At 40.8% G+C, this 21,778-nt stretch overlaps 1 protein-coding gene across 4 annotated transcripts in view; it reads left to right on the top strand.

The window, feature by feature from the left end:
* Positions 1–20,658, top strand: part of SLC19A3 (solute carrier family 19 member 3) — a 34,905-nt gene extending 14,247 nt beyond the window's left edge. For 2 of the 4 annotated variants that reach the window (XM_003821834.5, XM_008975306.5), the window contains exons 2-6: positions 3,259–3,410; positions 6,019–6,847; positions 9,499–9,691; positions 17,300–17,441; positions 18,039–20,658. In XM_003821834.5, the coding sequence (XP_003821882.2) occupies positions 3,259–3,410; positions 6,019–6,847; positions 9,499–9,691; positions 17,300–17,441; positions 18,039–18,215 (1,493 nt within the window). In that variant the 3' untranslated portion in view covers positions 18,216–20,658. The other 2 variants (XM_055109156.1, XM_034955310.2) reach the window with 2 other exon arrangements.
* The last annotated feature ends 1,120 nt before the right edge of the window (positions 20,659–21,778 follow it).

Below are 21,778 nucleotides of genomic sequence, written 5' to 3'. Positions count from 1 at the left end.
GTGGCGATTCCTCAAAGATCTAGAAACAGAAATACCATTTGACCCATCATTCCTGTTACTGGGTATATACCCCCAAGAAATAGAAATCATTGTATTATAAAGATACATGAACATGTATATCTTTTTTTTTTTTTTAAGAGATAGGGCCTCGCTATGTTGTCCAGGCTGGTCTCAAACACCTGACCTCAAGCAGTCATCCTGCCCTGGCCTCCCAAAGTGTTGAGATTGCAGGCATGAGCCACTGAGCCCAGTCTTCTTCTACAACTTCTAACTTAGTACCGTGTCCCATAGTAAGATAATGTACATTATGATTATATATTTGTATTTATATATTGCTGACCCAAACAGAAGTTTCAGAAAAAAAAGCTTAGCCTTTCTCTGCAATGCATTCTGATAGTTAACATTTTTTGTACCATTAAAAAAATCCAACACTTTGGGAGGCTGAGGCGGGCGGATCACCTGAGGTCAGGAGTTTGAGACCAGCCTGGCCAACATGGCGAAACCCCATCTCTACTAAAAACACAAAAATTAGCCAGGCATGGTGGGTGCCTGTAATCCCAGCTACTCTGGAGGCTGAGGCAGGAGAATCACTTGAACCCAGGAGGCGGAGGTTGCAGTGAGCTGAAATCGTGCCACTGCACTCCAGCCTGGGCAAAACAGTGAGACTCCATCTCAAATAATAATAATAATAATGCTGTTTGCAACCCCATACTAAATTTCCTTGACACCACAATATGAAAATCACTGTTTTAAAATAAACTGAAATTGGATTTTTATTTTTATTTTTGAGACAAGATCTCACTCTCACCCAGACTGGAGTGCAGTGGTGTGATCACAGCTCACGGACACCTTGATCTCCTGGCCTCAAGTGACCCTCCTGCCTCAGCCTCCCAAAGTGCTGGGCACCATGCTCAGTTTAGAATGGGAATTTTGAGGATATGGCCAGGCTCTCTCAAACAGAGGGTAAGAGGAAAGATAGCTGAACTTGGAATTAGGAAACTGAGGCCAAGTCCAGGCTCTGATGTTTGTTAAAGGTGAAAATGAGCACAAATCTTACTACCTTTAGTCCTCCATTTCCCCATCTGTCCAGTGACAACCATACCACCTCCATGTGCCTCACAGAATGCTCCAAGAAAAATTAAATCATTTTCAAAATGTAAAAATTATTTTAAAAGATTGTGTAAGTAATTCAATTATCATAGTCCTAGTCATAAATGTTAAAACACTTGGAGATCTGAGGACCTTTCTGTCCTTTAAGGCATGCAGCTAGGAAGTGAGATGCACTCACAAAAACCAGGCAGCACTTGAATTTATTCTCAGTGGTGAGGCGTGACTCATGCCCTTCCTTCTATAAGATTGTCTTCCCTAACTCCTGGATTCTTGCCTGTTCCTGACACTTCTCTCTTTTCACCCTTACCCTTCTTCAAGTAGACTGTAGTGGTTTGTTTATTCAATTCATTCAGCATCTTCCTTGAGTGCTATGTATTAGGTGCTATGCTAGGCACTTAAGACAATGTGGTGGACCAGGCAATACGCCTTGCCCTCCTGGGCTTGTGCTTTAGTAGGGCATGTCTTATTATAGGGTTTTTTTCTGCTTGACCATCCCAACTAAATCGATTTGGACAGCTGTATTAGAACCCTAAAGAAATAAAAAGATGGATAATCCAGCAGGCTTTTAGCAGCCTGTGGATCACTGTGGCATAGTCCTAGGTCTCAGATGCACAGAGAAGATGATGACCTGGATTTAGAGAACAAATCCGTGGTCAGCAAAGGTGGAGAGGAGGCTCTGGATATAGAGCCAGCAGATGCTACCCCAGCAAGACCACTCTTCAGAAGATGACCAAGCCTCAGTGATCACCTGTCCAGGACAGCCATCTCTATAAGATCATTAACAACGAAGACAGAAAGCACCAGCAAACCCAGCAGCATTCCAGGAAGAAGAGAAAGACCTGTTTTCTGGACTAAGGGAGTAGGTTAACAGTCACTGTAATTTGCCTTTGGCAAAATTTTCACATTGTCAGCATTGCTCACTGATGCTGTAATCCTAGTTTCAAAATCTGATCGCTCTTGTCTCTCCACTGCTTAATCAAGGGCTTTGTTGACATAAACAGTGTTTACCCTATTGAACTTAAGAGAGGAATTATGCAGCTGTCGGGGTCACCTTGGGAAAGGGTAGGGTGAGTGGCAAGCCGCAATGATGTGACCTAGTAGGTCCTTCCTACCTCCCCAACCCCTGGTAAAGCTCCCCACCCACTGGATACCTGGAATTCCACCCAGGTGACTTGCTATTCTGGAATGAGAATGCTTTTCCTTCTCTCTCGTCTGCTTTCAAACTGCAATTGACCCTAAAAGCTCTATATATGTAACCATAATCTTTAGTATGAATGTGTTTATAAATACACGTTTTTTTCCCTCACTGTGGTTGTCATTAGGTTAATATCAGTAGCTGAGGGGGCCTCCAGAATGAGGGAGAGTGGAGTGGGTGAAAGATTCCTGATGGGAGTAGGGAGACCTGGATTCAGATCTTGATCATGTGATTTGAAGCCAGTGTTCGGGCATCTTGGATCTTCCATATGCTTCTCTGGGAATGTGGGGAAATGATATCTGTCTTACAGTTATTACGTAGATTTAAGGAGACAGTATGCAGAAAAGCATCATACAACAAATTAGTTTCCTTCCTATAAATTTATCTCAGAGAACTTAGCCACATGCAGGACCATCAAAAATCTATAAGCGTTACAATAAGGCAAAGCTTGAGCTAAAATGTGGAGGAATTAGTGAATTTTCCTGTGCACATGATAATTCACATGAGATAGCAAGATGTTTTCAAATATAGCTGCCATACAATGATTGTTTTTTGTTTTTTGTTTCTTCTGTGCAGTGACAAATGAGATCCTCTATTGGGCTTTATGTCTAAAGCTTGCATTTCAAGCAATTTCCTCACTCGAGGTCAGGAGTTCAAGACCAGCCTGGCCAACATGGTGAAACCCCATCTCTACTAAAAATACAAAATTATCCAGTCCTGGTGGCAGGCACCTGTAATCCCAGCTACTTGGGAGGCTGAGGCAGGAGAATGGCTTGAGCCCGGGAGGCGCAGGTTGCAATGGGCTGAGATCATGCCACTGCACTTCAGCCTGGACAACAGAGCGACCCTCCATCTCAAAAAAAAAAAAAAAAAAAAAAAATCAGGTTTTCATCGCATCAAGGATGCTAAAAAGAATAAGCATCACTTAATTTTCTCTGTTTCCATTTGATCAGCCATGGATTGTTACAGAACTTCACTAAGCAGTTCCTGGATTTACCCCACTGTGATCCTCTGCTTATTTGGTTTTTTCTCCATGATGAGACCCTCAGAACCATTCCTTATCCCATATTTATCTGGACCAGATAAAAACCTGACGAGTGCAGAGGTAAGTTAACATACATACATATCTTAATGTGGTTTTTTAAATTTTACAGGAGTTGAACAAGGATACAGGGCTTCCCTCAACTTGATATAAGATGAACACATTAAACTCAGTGAGCCTGATTTTCATAATATGTGTCCCATATAGAACTTTTCAAACTATTTCCTCTTCTTACTTGCAAAAAATTGCAGCCAAAACATATTACATGTGTTAACAAATTTTTAACTTGCATAGAGTCCTAACATTTGTGTTAATGATAGGAGACTTTCAGGTCTCCATTGATTCTATTATACTAATCCTAAAATAGCATCACTGGCAGGCACAGGATCTAGATCTAAATAAACTCTCAGGCTGCTGAGGGATAAGCAGGATCTCATAAAAAAAATTGTGGTATTTCTTTATGACACCGTTTGCCAGCAGGTGAGCCATTAACAGCTTTATCTCCCAGCCCTTGCCTCCTTCTCTGGAATGCCAGTTTCTCTTACTTAAAAGAGCAACGCCTTTCTTTTTCTTTCTTTCTTTCTTTTTTTTTTTTTTTATTGTTTTTGTTTGAGATGGAGTCTCACTCTGTTGTGCAGGCTAGAGTGCAACGGGGTGATTTTGGCTCACTGCAACCTCCACCTCCCAGGTTCAAACAATTGTCCTACCTCAGCATCCCGAGTAGCTGGGACTACAGGCATGAGCCACCACGCTCTGCTAATTTTTGTATTTTTAGTAGAGACAGGGTTTCGCCACGTTGGCCAGGCTGGTCTCGAACTTCTGGCCTCAAGAGATCCACCCGCCTCGGCCTCCCAAAATGCTGGGATTACAGGCGTGAGCCACCGCCACCGGCCTCGCATTTCTTTATAAGAAGTACAACAAGAAAATGCACTGACCTAACTGCAAAATTACCCTGGGCTGATTTTACAATCTCCAGCCTTAGCCTTGAAAACACTGTGTAAAGTGTGTGGCTTCGCCTGCAAGGCTGATGGGTGCCTCGGGTGGTGAGGTGGCAAAGACAGAAAGGCAAGCTTCTTCTGTAGTATCAGATCACTTAGGGACAACCCTGTTTCCGAGTTGCTCAGGTTGAAGCATGCCACAATTAAGACAACAAAGGACAGATGCAGGGTCAGAAGCAACTCAATGAATCCACTGGGTTCTGCTTCTCGAGCCACTATGGACCAGTTAATAGACCCTCCCTCCAAGGAGCAGCTCAGTTGTGTGGTCTTTGCTCTGTGGCCTCCTGCTTTCTCCAGCAACCTCAGTGATCCAGGTGTCAAGGTGGGTACGTTCAGTGATTTGAGAGGCTGCGGCACTCACCCATCCCTACAGATCAGCAATTCCAGTCCTTCCAACTATGAAAATTGAGATCCCATGCATTTCTGACTAAATCTGTGAGATGATCCATATTAAATTGAGCCACAGACAAATCCGCAGAATTGTTACGGGGAGCAGGGGGAAGGTTGGGAACCTAGCAAATTTGCCCAGGAAGGAAAATGAGATACATTATTTGCTTCCACTCTATAATGTGGCAAAGTTGTTTACTCTTTCCCTATTTTCCCATATCTTTCCAGATGTTGGAAGGGCTGAAATGTTTGATGTAGTGATAGAGCACATGAAAATAAAGGCTGTTGGATTCTTTTTGTTGTTGTTGTTCAGATGGAGTCTTGCTCTGTTGCCCAGGCTGGAGTGCAGTGGCACAATCTCGGCTCTCTGCAACCTCTGCCTCCTGGGTTCAAGCGATTCTCCTGCCTCAGCCTCCCAAGTAGCTGGGATTACAGGTGTCTGCCACCATTCGTGGCTAATTTTTGTGTTTTTAGTGTAGACAGGGTTTCATCATGTTGGCCAGGCTGGTCTCGAACTCCTGACCTCGTGATCTGCCTGCCTCGGCCTCCCAAGATGCTGGGATTACAGGTGTGAGCCACCATGCCTGGCCTGGATTCTTTTAACATTGTGGTCTACTTGTCTAATGTTAATATTCAAACAAGAAAGAAATTATATTTTTTAAGAATCTTGGGCCGGGCACGGTGGCTCACGCCTATAATCCCAGCACTTTGGGAGGCCAAGGCGGGCGGATCACCTAAGTTCAGCAGTTCAAGATCAACCTGATCAACATGGTGAAACCCCATCTCTTCTAAAATACAAAAATTAGCCAGGCATGATGGCGGGTGCCTGTAATCCCAGCTACTCGGGAGGCTGAGATGGGAGAATGGCTTGAACCTGGGAGATGGTGGTTGCAGTCAGCCAAGATCGGGCCACTGCACTCCAGCCTGGGCAGCTGAGCAAGACTCCACCTCAAAAAGAAAGAATCGGAAAAACTTAGAAGTGTCCAAAAACTTTTTAACTCATCTACTCAACTGTACATACTATCTAAACTTAATACATAATTCAGATTGCACAATAAGCCAATATATTTTTCTGCCGGGGTTTATCTAAGTGTGTACATTGGTTGGTTTTTACCAATGGGAAAGGAGACTATCTTTTCTTGTGATTTCCTTGAAAATCAGTTTTCTCATTATGTTTCTCCGTAATGCGAATAATTTCCAATTGGAGGCAGAATTTGAGATACAAACCACAGGTACCTTAGTAAAGTACCGGTGCTTCGTGGTCATGCAATTTACCAACTTTGCAGATAACAAATGAGATCTTCCCCGTTTGGACATACTCCTACCTGGTGCTGCTGCTGCCTGTGTTTGTCCTCACCGATTATGTCCGCTACAAGCCAGTCATCATCTTGCAAGGTATCAGTTTCATCATTACCTGGCTGCTGCTGTTGTTTGGCCAAGGAGTGAAGACCATGCAGGTTGTAGAGTTCTTCTACGGGATGGTCACCGCCGCCGAGGTGGCTTACTACGCCTACATATACAGCGTGGTCAGCCCCGAGCACTACCAGAGAGTGAGCGGCTACTGCAGGAGTGTCACGCTGGTCGCCTACACAGCAGGGTCGGTGCTGGCTCAACTCTTGGTATCCCTGGCGAACATGTCGTACTTTTACCTCAACGTCATATCCTTGGCCTCTGTCTCCGTGGCCTTCCTTTTCTCACTTTTCCTACCAATGCCCAAGAAAAGCATGTTTTTTCATGCAAAACCCAGCAGAGAAATAAAGAAGTCATCAAGCGTGAATCCAGTATTAGAGGAAACTCACGAAGGTGAAGCACCAGGCTGTGAAGAGCAGAAACCCACATCAGAAATACTCAGCACTTCAGGGAAGCTGAATAAGGGCCAGCTGAACAGCCTGAAATCAAGCAATGTGACTGTGGACGTTTTTGTGCAGTGGTTCCAAGATTTGAAGGAGTGCTACTCCTCAAAACGTCTTTTCTACTGGTCTCTATGGTGGGCTTTCGCCACAGCAGGTTTTAACCAGGTTTTGAACTATGTTCAAATCCTGTGGGATTACAAGGCGCCATCCCAAGATTCTTCCATCTATAATGGGGCCGTAGAAGCTATTGCAACCTTTGGAGGTAAGCAAATGTCACTTAATCTTCCTTTGTTGGCTTTACCCCCTTAAGTCCATTTCTCCAGGTACCGAACTTCATGGCAGCGAATTAGCTCTGTTCAGAAGGAAGCATAACTTTTTTCAGTCAAGAATGAAAGTCACGGCCGGGCATGGTGGCTTATGCCTGTAATCCCAGCACTTTGGGAGGCTGAGACGGGTGGATCACGATTTCAGGAGATCGAGACCATCCTGGCTAATGCAGTGAAACCCCGTCTCTACTAAAAATACAAAAAATAAAATAGGTAGGCGTGGTGGCGGGCACCTGTAGTCCCAGCACTTTGGGAGGCCGAGGCTGGCGAATCACGAGGACAGGAGATGGAGACCATCCTGGCTAACACGGTGAAACCCCATCTCTACTAAAAATACAAAGAAATTAGCCGGTCATGGTGGCGGATGCCTGTAGTCCCAGCTACTTGGGAGGCTGAGGCAGGAGAATGGCATGAACCTGGGAGGCTGAGATTGCAGTGAGCCTAGATCGTGCCACTGCACTCCAGCCTGGATGACAGAGCGAGACTCCTCTCAAAAAAATTAAAATAAAAATAAAAAGAATGAAAGTCACTGGAAAAATAAGAATACTGTGACTTTCTATTGCGTTGTAGTTACAAGTAACTTTTTTATTTTTTGAGACAGAGCCTCACTGTGTCACCAAGCTGGAATGCAGTGGTGCGATCTCAGCTCACTGCAACCTCTGCCTCCCAGGTTCAAGCTATTCTCCTGCCTCAGCCTCCTGAGTAGCTGGGACTACAGGCACGTGCCACCATGCCCAGCTAAATTTTTTTGTATTTTTAGTAGAGACGGGGTTTCACCATGTTGCCCAGGATGGTCTCAATCTCTTGACCTCATGATTTACCCGCCTCAGCCTCCCAAAGTGCTGGGATTACAGGCGTGAGCCACCACGCCCAGCCACAAGAAGTAACTCTTAGGAGCTCAGGGCTTAGCACCAAACAATGAAATTCTAGTTGAATCCCTAAGATTCCAATTCATCATTAGCGCAAAGGTTAATAACATGCCCTGTTCTTTTAGGATTATTTTAAATATCAAAATATATACATATGTGTATATGTTTTTATTATTTTAGAAAATAAATTAAGGATTCCAAATTCTCACTGAGGGTTTTGTTAATACAGGATTTGAACTAGCTAGCATGCACCTATAACAATTCTAGGCTATACACCAACAACTTTCAAAAGCAGCTTTCTCATGGTATTTAAATGAGGGCTGGAAGAGATGTGAAAGTCAGGATTTTAATATCAGAGGGAAATCTGTCTTTGAAGTTTAATCTACAATAAATGTTTATTTCCTAGTAACTGGAAGCTTAAATGTCAAATGAGGCTTTGAAGATATTTTTTAGGAAGTGAGAATTCGCCCCACCCTCATTTACAAAAAGTTTTAGAAAACCCGTGTGACCTCTATTTTATTATTATCTCCCTTTTGGGAAGCTTCAGTTTAACTCCTGGAAACCAGGACTGTGCCAGAATTGCTTCACTGAAATCATTGCTCCTACATTCCAAATCCATGGGGGAAAAACAGTTTTTTTTTTTTTCCTCTGTAGTCATGATCACATGTGGGAAAGTTAGTCATATGTCAGTGTAGTAATTTGAAATCTAAATACCTTTTGTTTATTTATTTATTTTAGACAGAGTCTTACTCTGTCACCCAGGCTGGATTGCAGTGGCATGATTTCAGCTCATTGCAAACTCTGCCTCCAGGGTTCAAGTGATTCTCCTGCCTCAGCCTCCTGAGTAGCTGGGATTGCAGGTGCCCGCCACCATGCTGGCTAATTTTTGTATTTTTAGTAGAGCCGGAGTTTCACCATGTTGGCCAGGCTGGTCTCTAACTCCTGACCTCAAGTGATCCACCCCCTTCAGCCTCCCAAAGTGCTGGGATTACAGGAGTGCGCCACTGTTCCCAGCCCTAAATACCTTTTACCTTTGTTAAAGAGAACCACACAAAAGTGCTAACCCTAATTACTGTCAATTATTTCAATTTCTTGAACTCTGTAAGTCTATATAGATATTTTCACCCAAAGCTTCTCAAGTAAATTATGTCAGATGTTGAAGACTTTAGAGTGGAGATTGGAAATAAGACTAAGATTACTAAAGGTTCATAATAAAGACTAAAACTGGGTAGGGCAAGAAAAAAGACTAAAACTATCAATGTAACACATCTGATACTCATCACTGAAAAAGACTTACAGCAAAAACTGAGAAAAGAAAGGCAAATAGAGAGGCCAGTGTATTCCCAGAGAATTTATTTCATCCTTTTCCATCCCTGCATGTTGTACTGAGTGACTAGGTTAATGTATCATTTCTCCTTACACTGCTGTGGTTAGGAACCTTTCTGGCCCCTCTGCAGAATACAGTGTCTGGCGTGTAGTTCATACTAATTAAAAGTATGATGACTAAGTGACCGAAAGAATAGCAAGTGGAAAGAAAAGCCAAAAGAAGACATGCTTGAGAAAAGGATAGATCCACATTCAGGTCGATCACACAATTTTGTGAAAGCAATATATTTATCTTTCAGAATTACCCGAGACCTGGGTTTTTAAGAGAGGGTGTTGATATTTTCCTGCATGCAAAGTCATTATGTTTGATTGCCTTCAATGTTTTTTTTCAGGGGCTGTGGCTACCTTTGCAGTGGGTTATGTGAAAGTCAACTGGGACCTTCTGGGAGAGCTGGCTCTGGCGGTCTTCTCAGTTGTCAATGCCGGTTCTTTATTTCTCATGCATTACACAGCCAATATCTGGGCGTGCTATGCTGGCTATTTGATATTCAAGTCCAGCTATATGCTTCTTATAACCATAGCAGTGTAAGTATTACCAACCACTCCTAAAACTGAACTGTATTCCTCTCTCTTCTGTCTTTCTAAACTTTCTCTAAGAACTTCAGAAGGATTTTAGTCAATTGCAATATTAAATGTTGACTGCTTTATATTAAATTAGACACAACTAAGCCAACTTTTCACTTAACTATTTGCTCTCTGAGTATTGCTACAATATACCTTTAGTCATCAAGGGAAAAAACTCTGTAGGTTTATAGACCAAAAGCAGTGATACATTGTCAGGTTTTTCTTTTTGTTTTGTTTTGTTTGAGAGATGGCCTGGCTCTCTTGCCCAGGCTGGAGAGCAGTGGTGCGATCACGATCATGGCTCAATGCAGCCTTGACTTCCCAGGCTCAGGTGAGTCCCCAACCTCAACCTCCTGAGTAGCTGGGATGACAAGCATGTGCCACCATGCCTAGCTAATTTTTCGTATTTTGTAGAGATGGGGTTTCGCCATGTTGCTCAGACTGGTCCCAAACTCCTGGGCTCAAGCGATCCACCTGCCCTGGCTTCCCAAAGTGCTGGAATTACAGGTGTGAGCCACTACATCTGGCACCATTGTCAGGATTTGATTTGTTTATTTCCAGCAACTTTCTACATAAAGTGTGATGTGATCTGCTTTCAAATGGTTAGGTTTAGATTTCATTCCTACTTTCATTTGGTTGCTTGAGAAATTCTAAGCACATACTTTTATGACACAAAAGATTCTCAGGAAAGTTATTAAAAAGTTGGATACTAAAAAAAGTAGATGCAAAGATAACAAGAAACCTTTAGCTGCAGTCGTGTATGGAACCAAGCAGTTTTTCTTTTCTTTTGTTCTTTTTGAGACAGGGTCTCACCCAGGCAGGAGTGCAGTGGTGCAATCATAGCACACCACAATCTTGATCTCCTGGGCTCAAGCAGTCCTCCCACCTCAGCCTCCTGAGTAGCTGAAACTAATGGTGCACACCACCATGCCTGGCTAAATTTTTAATTTTCATTTTTGTAGAGACAGAGTGTCACTATGTTCCCCAGGCTGGTCTCAAACTCCTGGGCTCAAGTAATCTTCTGGCCTCAGCTTCCCAAAGTGGTAGGATTACAGGTGTGAGCCACCACGCCAGATCTAGTTTTCAGTCATTTTCTAAAAATAATTTCTGGGATTTAGAATTTCCCATCATTTTTGCTTCTACTTTTTTCTCAGAGATCTCTTTAAGAAAATGATTAAAAAACCATTCGGTTTCATATAAAAGTACAGCTAAAGCTGACTACAGAAAATATGCTTTGCTATTAACCAAAAAAAATGAGAAACATCTGAATTTCAAATTGCATGAAAGAAGTGGAGACAAAAGCTTCATCAAGTTTTGCTTTCAATTTGTGAAGAATGTTTTGTAAACAATTTACAACACAGAAATATGAGCACTCCGGGAAAAAAATCATCAGACAAAGGAAAAAACAATTAGTTGGTATGTTTATTTTCTTCGTGGAAATGTCTTAATTTAATCAGAATCATGTATCTTAGGTTGCTTTTTTTTAAATGTGAAGATTTTGTTAAAGTAGGATTATATCATTTCTTTGCATTAAAAAAAAATATTCACGGCTGGGCACAATGGATCCCGTCTGTAATCCCAGCACTTTGGGAGGCCAAAGCAGGTGGATCACCTGAGGTCAGGAGTTCGAGACCAGCCTGGCCAATATGATTAAACCCCATATCTACTAAAAATATAAAAATTAGCTGGGCATGGTGGTGAGAACCTGTAATCCCTGCTACTGGGGAGGCTGAGGCAGGAGAATCCCTTGAACCTGGGAGGCAGAGGTTGTACATTCTCATCAGCATTTATTGCTTGTTTTTTGGATAAAAGCCATTCAAATTGAAGTGAGATAATATCTCATTGTAGTTTTGATTTATAATTCTCTTATCAATGATGTTGAGCACCTTTTCATATACCTGTTTGCCATTCACATGCCTTTAAAGAAACATCTGTTCAGATTTTTGCCCATTTTTAATCTGATTATTAGACTTTTTTTCCCTATAGAGTTGTTTGAACTCCTTATATATTCTGGTTTTTAACCCCTTGTCACATGGGTAGTTTGCAAATTTGTTTTTCCATTCTGTGGGTGGCCTGTTTCCTTGGCTGTGCAGGAGCTTTTTAACTTGATGTGATCCTGTTTGTCCATTTTTGCTTTGGTTGCCTGTGTTAGTGGGGTACTCAAGAAATCTTTGCCCACTCCAGTGTCCCAGAGAGTTTCCCCAATGTTTTCTTGTAGTTGTTTCATAATTTGAGGTCTTAGATTTAAGTCATTAATCCATTTTGACTTGATTTTGTATATAGTGAGAGATAGGGGTCTACTTTCATTCATTCTTCTGCATATGGATATTCAGTTTTCCCAGCACCATTTGTTGAAGAGACTGTCTTTTCCCCAATGTATGTTCCTGGCATCTTTGGTGAAAATGAGTTTACTGTAGGTGTGTGGGTTCACTATTGGGTTTCTGGGTTCACTCTTCTGTTCCATTGGTCTACATGTCTGCTTTTATGCCAGAACTATGCTGTTTTGGTTACTATAGCTCTATAGTGTAATTCAAAGTCAGGCAATATGATTCCTCCAGTTTTTTGTTGTTGTTGTTGTTGTTGTTGTTGTTGTTGTTTCATTTTGTTTTGTTTTGCTTAGGATAGCTTTGACTATTCTGGGTCTTCTGTGGTTTCATATAAATTTTAGAATTGCTTTTTCTATTTCTGTGAAGAATATCCTTGGCATTTTAATAGGGATTGCATTGAATCTGTAAATTGCTTTGGATAGTATGGGCATTTTAACAATATTGATTCCTCCAGTCCATGAATATGGAATATCATTCCATTTTGTGTGTGTGTGTCCTCTTCAATTTCTTGTATCAGTGTTTTATAGTTTTCATTGCAAAGATCTTTCACTTCTTTAGTTAATTCTTAGGTATTTTATCTGTAGCTATTGTAAATAGGATTACTTTCTTGATTTCTTTTCCAGATTGTTCTGTTTGCATATAGAAATGTTATGGAGTTTTGTATGTTGATTTTATGTCCTGCAAATATACTGAACTTATTTATCAGTTCTAATAGTTTATTGGTAAGAGTCTTTAAGTTTTCCTAAATGTAAGATCATATCGTCTGCAAGCAAGGATAATTTGACTTGATCCTTTCCAATGTGGATGCCCTTTATTTCTTTCTCTTGTCTGATTGCTCTAGAGAAGACTTCCAGTGCTATGTTGAATAGCAGTGGTAAAAGTAGGCATCCTTGTCGTGTTCCAAATCTTAGAGAGTAAAACATTTCAGCTTTTTCCCATTCAATCTGGTACTAGCTGTAGGTCTGTCATATATGGCTTTTATTATGTTGACTATGTTCCTTCTATACCCAGTTTTTTGAGGGTATTTAGCCGGAAGGAATGTTGAATTGTATCACATACTTTGTTTAGCATCAATTGAATGATCATAGTTTTTGTCCTTCATTCTGTCAATGTGATTTATCACACTGATTGATTTACATATGTTAAATGATCCTTGCATCCCTGGGATAAATCCCACTTAGTCATGATAGATTATCTTTCTAATGTATTATTGAATTCAGTTTGCTAGTATTTTGTTGAGAATTTTTGCATCAATATTCATCAGAGATTGGCCTGTAGTTGTTTTTTTTTGTTTTTAATGTGTCTGGTTTGGTGTTACGGTAATACTGGCCTTGTAGAATGAGTTTGGAAGTATTCCCTCCTCTGTTTTTTAGAATAGTTTGGTTAGGATTGGAATTAGTTCTTTGATAGAATTCAGCAGTGAAGCCATTGGGTCCTGGGCTTTTCTTTAGTGGGAGGCTTTTTATTATGACTTCAATCTTATTACTTATTATTGGTCTTCTCAGGTTTTGGATTTCTTCATGGTTCAATCTGGATAGGTTGTTTGTATATAGGAATTTATCCATTTCTTCTAGATTTTCCAATTTATTGGCATATACTTGCTCATAGTAGCCACTGATGATCCTTTGAATTTCTGCAGTATTTGTTGTAATGTCTCCTTTTACATCTCTAGTTTTATTTACTTGGGACTTCTCTCTTTTTCTTAGTCTGGCTAAAGGTTTGTCAGTTTTATCTTTTCTAAAACCCAACTTTTTGTTCATTGACATTTTGTATTGTTTTCTTCATTTCAATTTCATTTCTTTCTGATCTGATATTTATTATTTCCTTTCTTCTACTAATTTTGGGTTAAGTTTACTCTTACTTTTCTAGTTATTTATGATGCATCATTAAGTTATTTATTTCACATGACTTTTTTTTTCTTCTTTTCTTTAAGAGACAGGGTCTTACTATGTTCTCCAGGCTGGACTGCACTGGCGTGATAATCTCTACTCACTGCAACTTCTGCCTCCTGGGCTCAAGTGATCCTCCTGCCTCAGACTCCTGAGAAGCTGGGATCACAAACATGCACCACCACACCTGGCTAATTTTTGTGTATTTTTGGTAGAGACAGGGTTTCACCATACTGCCCAGGCTGGTCTAGAACTCTGGAGCTCAAGTGATTCATCTGCCTCAGCCTTGCAGAGTGCTGGAATTATACACATGGGCCACCACACCCGGCCTCTCTTCTTTTTTTATGTAGGCACTTGTAACTATAAACTTCCCTCTTAATACTGCTTTCACTGTGTCCTATAGGTTTTGGCATGTTGTGTTTCCATTATCATTTGTTTCAAGAAATTTTTCAGTTTCTCTCAATTTCTTCATTGACCCACTGGTCATCCAGGGGCATATTGTTTAATTTCCATGTGTTTCTATAGTTTCCAAAATTCCTCTTGTTGTTGATTTCTAGTTTTATTCTATTGTGGTCAGAGACGATGTTTGATATTAATTATTTCAAATTTTTGAATATGTTTTAAGAGTTGTTTTGTAACCTAACATGGTTTATCCTTGACAATGATCCATATGCTGAGAACAATGTGTATTCTGTGGCCATTGGATGAAAAGTTCTGTAAATATCTATTAGGTCCATTTTTTCTATAGTGCAGATTAAGTCTGATGTTTCTTTATTGATTTTCTCTCTAGAAGATCTGTCCAGTGCTGAAAGTGGGGTTTTAAAGTCTCCAACTATTACTGTATTGGATTCTCTTATCTCCTTCTAGCTCTAATATTTGCTTTATATATGGGTGCTCCATACATTAAAAAAAATTTACAATTTTTTTTTTTTTTTTTTTTTTTTTTTTTTTTGGAGATGGAGTCTCGATCTGTCACCCAGGCTGGAGTGCAGTGGCGCGATCTCAGCTCACTGCAAGCTCCACCTCCCGGGTTCACACCATTCTCCTGCCTCAGCCTCCCGAGTAGCTGGGACTACAGGCGCCTGCCACCATGCCCAGCTAATTTTTTGTATTTTTAGTAGAGACGGGGTTTCATCGTGTTAGCCAGGATGGCCTTGATCTCCTGACCTCATGATCCGCCCACCTCGGCCTCCCAAAGTGCTGGGATTACAGGCATGAGCCACCGCGCCTGGCCATATTTACAATTTTTATATTCTCTTGCTGAATTGACCCTTTTATCATTGTTTAATGACCTGTGTCTCTTACAGTTTCTGTCTTGAAATGTATTTTCTCTGCTATATGTATAGCTACAAGTCCTCTTTTTTTGTTTGTTTCCATTGGCATGGCATATCTTTGTCCATCCCTTCATTTTCAGTCTATGTATGTCTTTATAGGTAAAATGTCTTTCTTGTAGGCAACAGGTCATTGGGTCTTTTTAAAAATCCATTCAACCACTCTCTTTTGAAGAGTTTAGACTGATAAGTAAGGACTTACTCCTGTTATTTTGTTATTTCTTTTCTGGTTTTGCGGTGTTTTTCCTTTTCTTTCTTCCTTTTAGTGAAGGTGATTTTCTCTGGTGATATAATTTAATTTCTTTTTTACTTTTTGGGTATCCATTGCATGTTTTTCAATTTGAGGTTACCATGAGGCTTGCAAATACTATCTTATAGCCCATTATTTTAAGCTGATAACAACTTAAGACTATTTGCATAAACAAACAAGCAAAAAGAAAACTAATAAAAACTCTACAGTGTAGCTTTGTCCTCCTGCTTTTTAACTTTTTGTTGTTTCTCTTTATATCTTATTGTACTATTTGTCTTGAAAATTTGTAGTTACTATTTTTGATTGGTTCATCTTTTAGTCTTTCTACTTATGAGAGTAGTTTACATACCCCAGTTACAGTGTGATAATATTCTGTGTTGTTCTATGTACCTATTATTACAAGTGAGTTTTGTGCCTTTACATGTTGTCTTATTGCGCATGAACGTCCTTTTCTTAGAGATGGAAGTACTCCCTTCAGCATTTCTTGTAGGACAGGTCTGGTGTTGATGAAATCCCTCAGCTTCTATTTGTCTGGGATGGTCTTTATTTCTCCTTCGGGTTTGATATTTTCACTGGATATACTATTCTAGGGTAAAAGTTTTTCTCCTTCAGCACTTTAAATATGTCGTGCCACTCCCTGGTTCTAAAGTTTCTACTGAAAAGACTGCTGCCAGACATTGGAGCTCTCTTGTATGTTATTTATTTCCTTTCTCTTGCTCCTTTTAGAATCCTTTCTTTATCCTTAACCTTTGGGAGTTTGATTATTAAATACCTTTAAGTAGTCTTCTTTGGGTTAAATCTGCTTGGTGTTCTGTAACCTTGTCCTTGGATATTGATCTCTTTAGGTTTGGGAAGCTCTCTGATATTATCCCTTTGAATAAACTTTCTACCTCTATCTATTTCTTTACCTCCTCTTTAAGGCCAATAACTTAGATTTTCCTTTTTGAGGCTGTTTTCTAGGTATTGTAGGTGTGCCTCATTCTTCTTTTTTCTGTTGTCTCCTGACTGTATTTTTAAATAGCTTGTCTTCAAGCTTGCTAATTATTTCTTCTGCTTGATCAGTTCTGCTGGTATGAGATTCTGATGCATTCTCAGTATGTCAATTGCATTTTTCAACCGCAGCATTTCTGCTTGATTCTTTTTAATTATTTCAATCTCTTTATTAAATTTATCTGACAGAATTCTGAATTCCTTCTTTGTGTTATCTTGAATTTCTTTGCGTTTTCTTAACACAGCTATTTTGAATTCTGTGTCTAAAAGGTCATATATGTTTCTCCAGGATTGGTCCCTGGTGCCTTATTTAGTTTGTTTGGTGAGAACGTTTTCCTGGATGATCTTGATGCTTATGGATGTTCATCAGTGTCAGGGTATTGAAGAGTTGTATTTATTGTAGTCTTTGCTGTCTGGGCTTTTTTGTACCTGTCCTCCGTGGGAAGGCTTTCCAGATATTCAGAAGGATTTGGGTGTTGTGATCTAAACTGTATCTACATTAGGGAGAACCCCAAGCCCAGTAACACTGTGTTTCTAGCAGACTCTTAGAGCTACTGCTTTGGTGGTCTTGGATAAGATCCAGAAGAATTCTCTGGATTACCAGACAGAGACACTTGTTCTTTTCCTTTACTTTCTTCCAGACAGTCTCTCTCTCACTTTGCTGGACTACCTGGAGCTGGAGGTGGGTGACACAAATTCCCCTGTGGCCAATATGTTCTATCTTTTTAAGACTTCCATCCATGTATATTATAGTTAAAATGCTTATTTATGTTTAATGATAGATTTCAGATTGCAGTTAATCTGAATGTGGAACGCTATGCCTTGGTATTTGGAATCAACACCTTTATTGCCTTGGTGATTCAGACCATCATGACTGTGATTGTAGTAGATCAGAGAGGGCTCAACTTGCCAGTCAGCATTCAGGTAAGCTGCAATACTTCTGTTTTCAACTAGGTAACCTCAAAAGTTTCTCAACCTTACAACAAGCAATATTTAAATTTCTTGAGTTCCTTGGTTAAGCAATTAAAAAATACGTAATTCCTTAATTATCATATTATAACACACCAAGTAGGTTTTGAGCAATAATTGCAACTAGGACAACATTTACATGGATAAGGCAGGTAAGAAGTAACCCCAATGCTTACATTTATTCTTGGAGACGTTGAATGTAGCATTGCACCAGCCTCCAAACAAAGACATAGAGACAGTTCAGTGAGTTTTAGTGTTTTCTTGGGTTTTTTTTGTTTTGTTTTGTTTTTTACTATTGATGATAGTAACTATGATTTTAACCCAAGCAACCTGCTCTAAAGCCAAGACTCTTAGTCACCGTATTGCTTACACCTTCTTACTTGATCTTGATTTCTTACTTGATAGGAGAGTATTGTTCAACCTAAATAACCCATATTAAAAACCTGGGTCTCAGTTACCCCATAATCCAAGCAAACCAACAGTATTATGATGTATTATCATTGACATAGATGGTCATATTTTATATGTGGCTAATTATTTGTTTTTCTCCAGTTTTTAGTTTATGGGAGCTATTTTGCAGTAATTGCTGGAATTTTCCTAATGAGAAGCATGTATATTATCTACTCAACCAAATCCCAGAAGGATGTACAGAGCCCTGCTCCAAGTGAGAATCCAGGTGTGTCTCACCCAGAGGAAGAGAGTAATATCATCATGTCAACAAAACTCTAACCTCATCGCAACAAACGCAACAGTGGCTTTCAAAGTTATGCAATAATAAGGAAAGATTTTGAGATGGGTGGCATATGTTTTGCCATAACTTGACATGCTTTGCAAATCTGGATTCCAATGGACCTTTCAAAACCACAACAAAACCTCAGTTTTAGATGAGTTCTCTATGTGACCAATTTTACTGGATGCAATTGACAGGACCCATCATCATAATTAAACAACCCATATTGGGGACCCCCTGTGACTAGTAGCAGCTGGAAAATTCTGGTTTTTATCACTTGTAAAGACATGCAGATGGCGTGGAACCAAACCATGAGAAAACTCCAGCCATCCTGGAGTTGATATTCACCATATTCACCATTTGTGAGGAGAAATACTAACTGGACTGACCCTATTGCTTGGCTTAAGTACTTATTTGATCTTACCAAAGAAGTCAACACATGGGACCTTTGTGTCACATGAACCATTTTCTTTCCTCTTCTATTAAGTGTATTTCTGTTTAAGTTACAGTTCTCTAAGAGAATTACAATGTTTGTCCCATTTCTAAGGGCTTCTCTTCAACTCTAATAACAGCATTATTCATAAGTTATGATTTGATAGTATTATTATTTAATTTTTTTATGATTATTTTCCATTTTGTGCTCTGAGTTTTGCTGTTGAAAGTCTACCTCAAGAATAGCTTCAGATCCTCTTGTGTATTTGCAGAATACACAAGGTCATTTCCCAGTGGCCTGGGAGAGGCAGTGAGCCTTCTCTCCACCACCATAGACAGGTGTTAATACATCTATGGGCCAGGTGCAGTGGCTCACTCCTGTAATCCCAGCAATTTGGGAGGCCAAGGTGGGAGTTTTGCTTGAGGCCAGAGGTTCAAGACCAGCCTGGGCAACACAGTGACACCTGACTCTACTAAAAAATTAAAAAATTAGCTGGGCAGCGTGGTGTGTGCCTGTAGTCTCAGCTACTTGGGAGGCCATGGTGGGAGGATGGGTTGAGCACAGGAGTCAGAGGCTGCAGTGAGCTATGATTGCACCATTGCACTCCAGCCTGGGCAACAGAGTAAGACTCTCATCCCCCTCCTCCCAAAAAAGAGCACCTGTGTGATGTCTGTCTAAAATAGGAAAACTTAAAGGAGGTTTCTAGAAGTATTAGAAATAAGAAAACACTGATGGGGGGAGTGGAATAAAACACCTCATTTTGTTTTGTTTTGTTTTTTGAGACAGTCTCGCTCTCTCACCCAGGCTGGAATGCAATGGCGTGATCTTGGCTCACTGCAAACTCCACCTCCTGAGTTCAAGCCATTCTCCTACCTCAGCCTCCCGAGTAGCTGGGACTATGGGTGCACACCACCACGCCTGGCTAATTTTTGTATTTTTAGTAGAGATGGGGTTTCACCATGTTGGCCAGGCTGGTCTCAAACTCCTGACTTCAGGTGATCTGCCTGCCTCGGCCTCCCAAAGAGCTGAGATTACAGGTGTGAGCCACCATGCCTGGCCAAAACACCTGATTTTTAAATGGTAGCAATTGTGCTAAATAAAATGTGTCAAAATTTTTAAAAGTTGTTAACATTTTTTGATGAATTCTGCTGAAAATTATCTGAACATACCTGTTTTTTGAAACTTCAAGAAACTTCAATAAGGGATGCATTGAGCAGTCTGACAGTGAGAATAAAGAATGCTGAGTCAAGATTTATATTAGGGCTGGAAGCTGTGGCTCACACCTGTAATCCCAGCATTTTGGGAGGCTGAAGTGAGAGGTTAATTTGAGGGTAGGGGTATGAGACCATCTTGGCCAACATAGCAAGACCCTGTCTCTAAAACAAACAAAAAAATTTTTAATTGGATTTCGATATGGTTTGGATCTGTGTCCCCACCAAATCTCATGTTGAAGTGTAATCCCCAATGTTAGAGGTGGGGCCGGCTGGGAGGCGACTGGATCATGGGGGTGAAGCCTTCATGAATGGTTTAGTACCATCCCCTCAGTGCTGTTCTCATGACAGTGAGTTATCATGAGATCTGGTTGTTTAAAAGTGTGTAGCACCTCCCCATTCTCTCTTTCTCCTGCTTTGGCCACGTGAAGATGCCTGCTCCCACTTTGCCTTCTGCCATGAGTAAAAACTCCCTGAGGACTCCCTAGAAGCAGATGCTGCCACGCTTCCTATATAGCCTGTGAGCTAATTAAACCCCTTTTCTTACAAACTATCTAGTCTCAGGTGTTTCTTTATAGCAATGTGATAATGGACTAATATGTTTCTCAAGTATACTCCTCTCCAAATCCCCAAATTCTTCACTGGACTAAGATCCAGCCCAAGAATCAATGCACTCACTTAGTGGAGAAAACTAATAACATTCCTACTTACATTAAAAGCAAGGAAGGAATGGCCGCTATTCTTTTTCTTCTTCTTCTTCTTTTTTTTTTTTTTGTTTTGATAGAATCTTGCTCTGTCACCCAGGCTGGAGTGCAATGACGCAATCTCAGCTCACTGCAACCTCCGCCTCCAGGGTTCAAGCAATTCTCCTGCCTCAGCCTCCTGAGTAGCTGGGATTACAGGCATGCTCCACCATGCCCGGCTGATTTTTGTATATTTAGTAGAGACGGGGTTTCACCATGTTGGTCAGGCTGGTTTCAAACTCCTGGTCTCAGGTGATCCGCCCGTCTCGGTCTCCCAAAGTGTTGGGATTACAGGCTTCAGCCACCTCGCACCCAGTCTATTATCCTTCTTTTTTAACTTATTATTCTGGAAGCATTAGGCATCACAATTAGACAAGCAAGAGAAATCAGAGGTCAAAAATTGGAAAAGAGGCCGGGTGCAGTGGCTCACGCCTGTAATCCCAACACTTTGGGAGGCTGAGGCGGTCAGATCACATGAGGCCAGGAATTGGAGGCAAGCCTGGGCAACATGATGAAACCCTGTATGTACTAAAAACAACAAAATTAGCCAGGTGTGGTCCATGCCTGTAATCCCAGCCACTCGATGGCTGAAGCATAAGAGTCACTTAAACCCAGGAGGCAGAGGTTGCAGTGAGTTGAGATTGTGCCACTGCACTCCAGCCTGAGCAACAGAGTGAGACCCAAAGTGGATTAAAAAATGCATTATGATTCCTTCACATATTCACCTATAACAAAATTAACTGCTAAAAAATGAGGAAGATCTTTAGTGACACAGAACTCTGAGAGCTCTACTATCAAGTGGAAAAAAGTCAAGCACCAAAATAATAATGAACGCGGCAACTCAGCATTTGTATAAAAAGGACAAAAATAACTGTATTGGCTTATATATGCGTATAACTTTTCTAAAAAGACAAATGAGGCCTGGCACGGTGGCTCATGCCTGTAATCCTAGCACTTTGGGAGGCTGAGGCAGGTGGATTTCTTGAGTTCAGGAGTTCAAAACCAGCCTAGGCAACATGGCAAAACCCTGTCTCTACAAAAAATACAAAAATTAGCTGGGCATGGTGGCTTACACCTGGACTCCCAGGTACTTGAGGGGATGAGAAGGGAGGATCGCTTGAGCCCAGGAGGTGGAGGTTGCAGTGAGCTGAGATCATGCCACTGCACTCCATCCT

Source organism: Pan paniscus, chromosome 13 (assembly GCF_029289425.2).
Source record: "Pan paniscus chromosome 13, NHGRI_mPanPan1-v2.0_pri, whole genome shotgun sequence".
Classification (NCBI taxonomy): Eukaryota; Metazoa; Chordata; class Mammalia; order Primates; family Hominidae; genus Pan; species Pan paniscus.
Note: the sequence above shows the minus strand (reverse complement) of the source record. Positions and strands in the feature narration are given on the sequence as shown.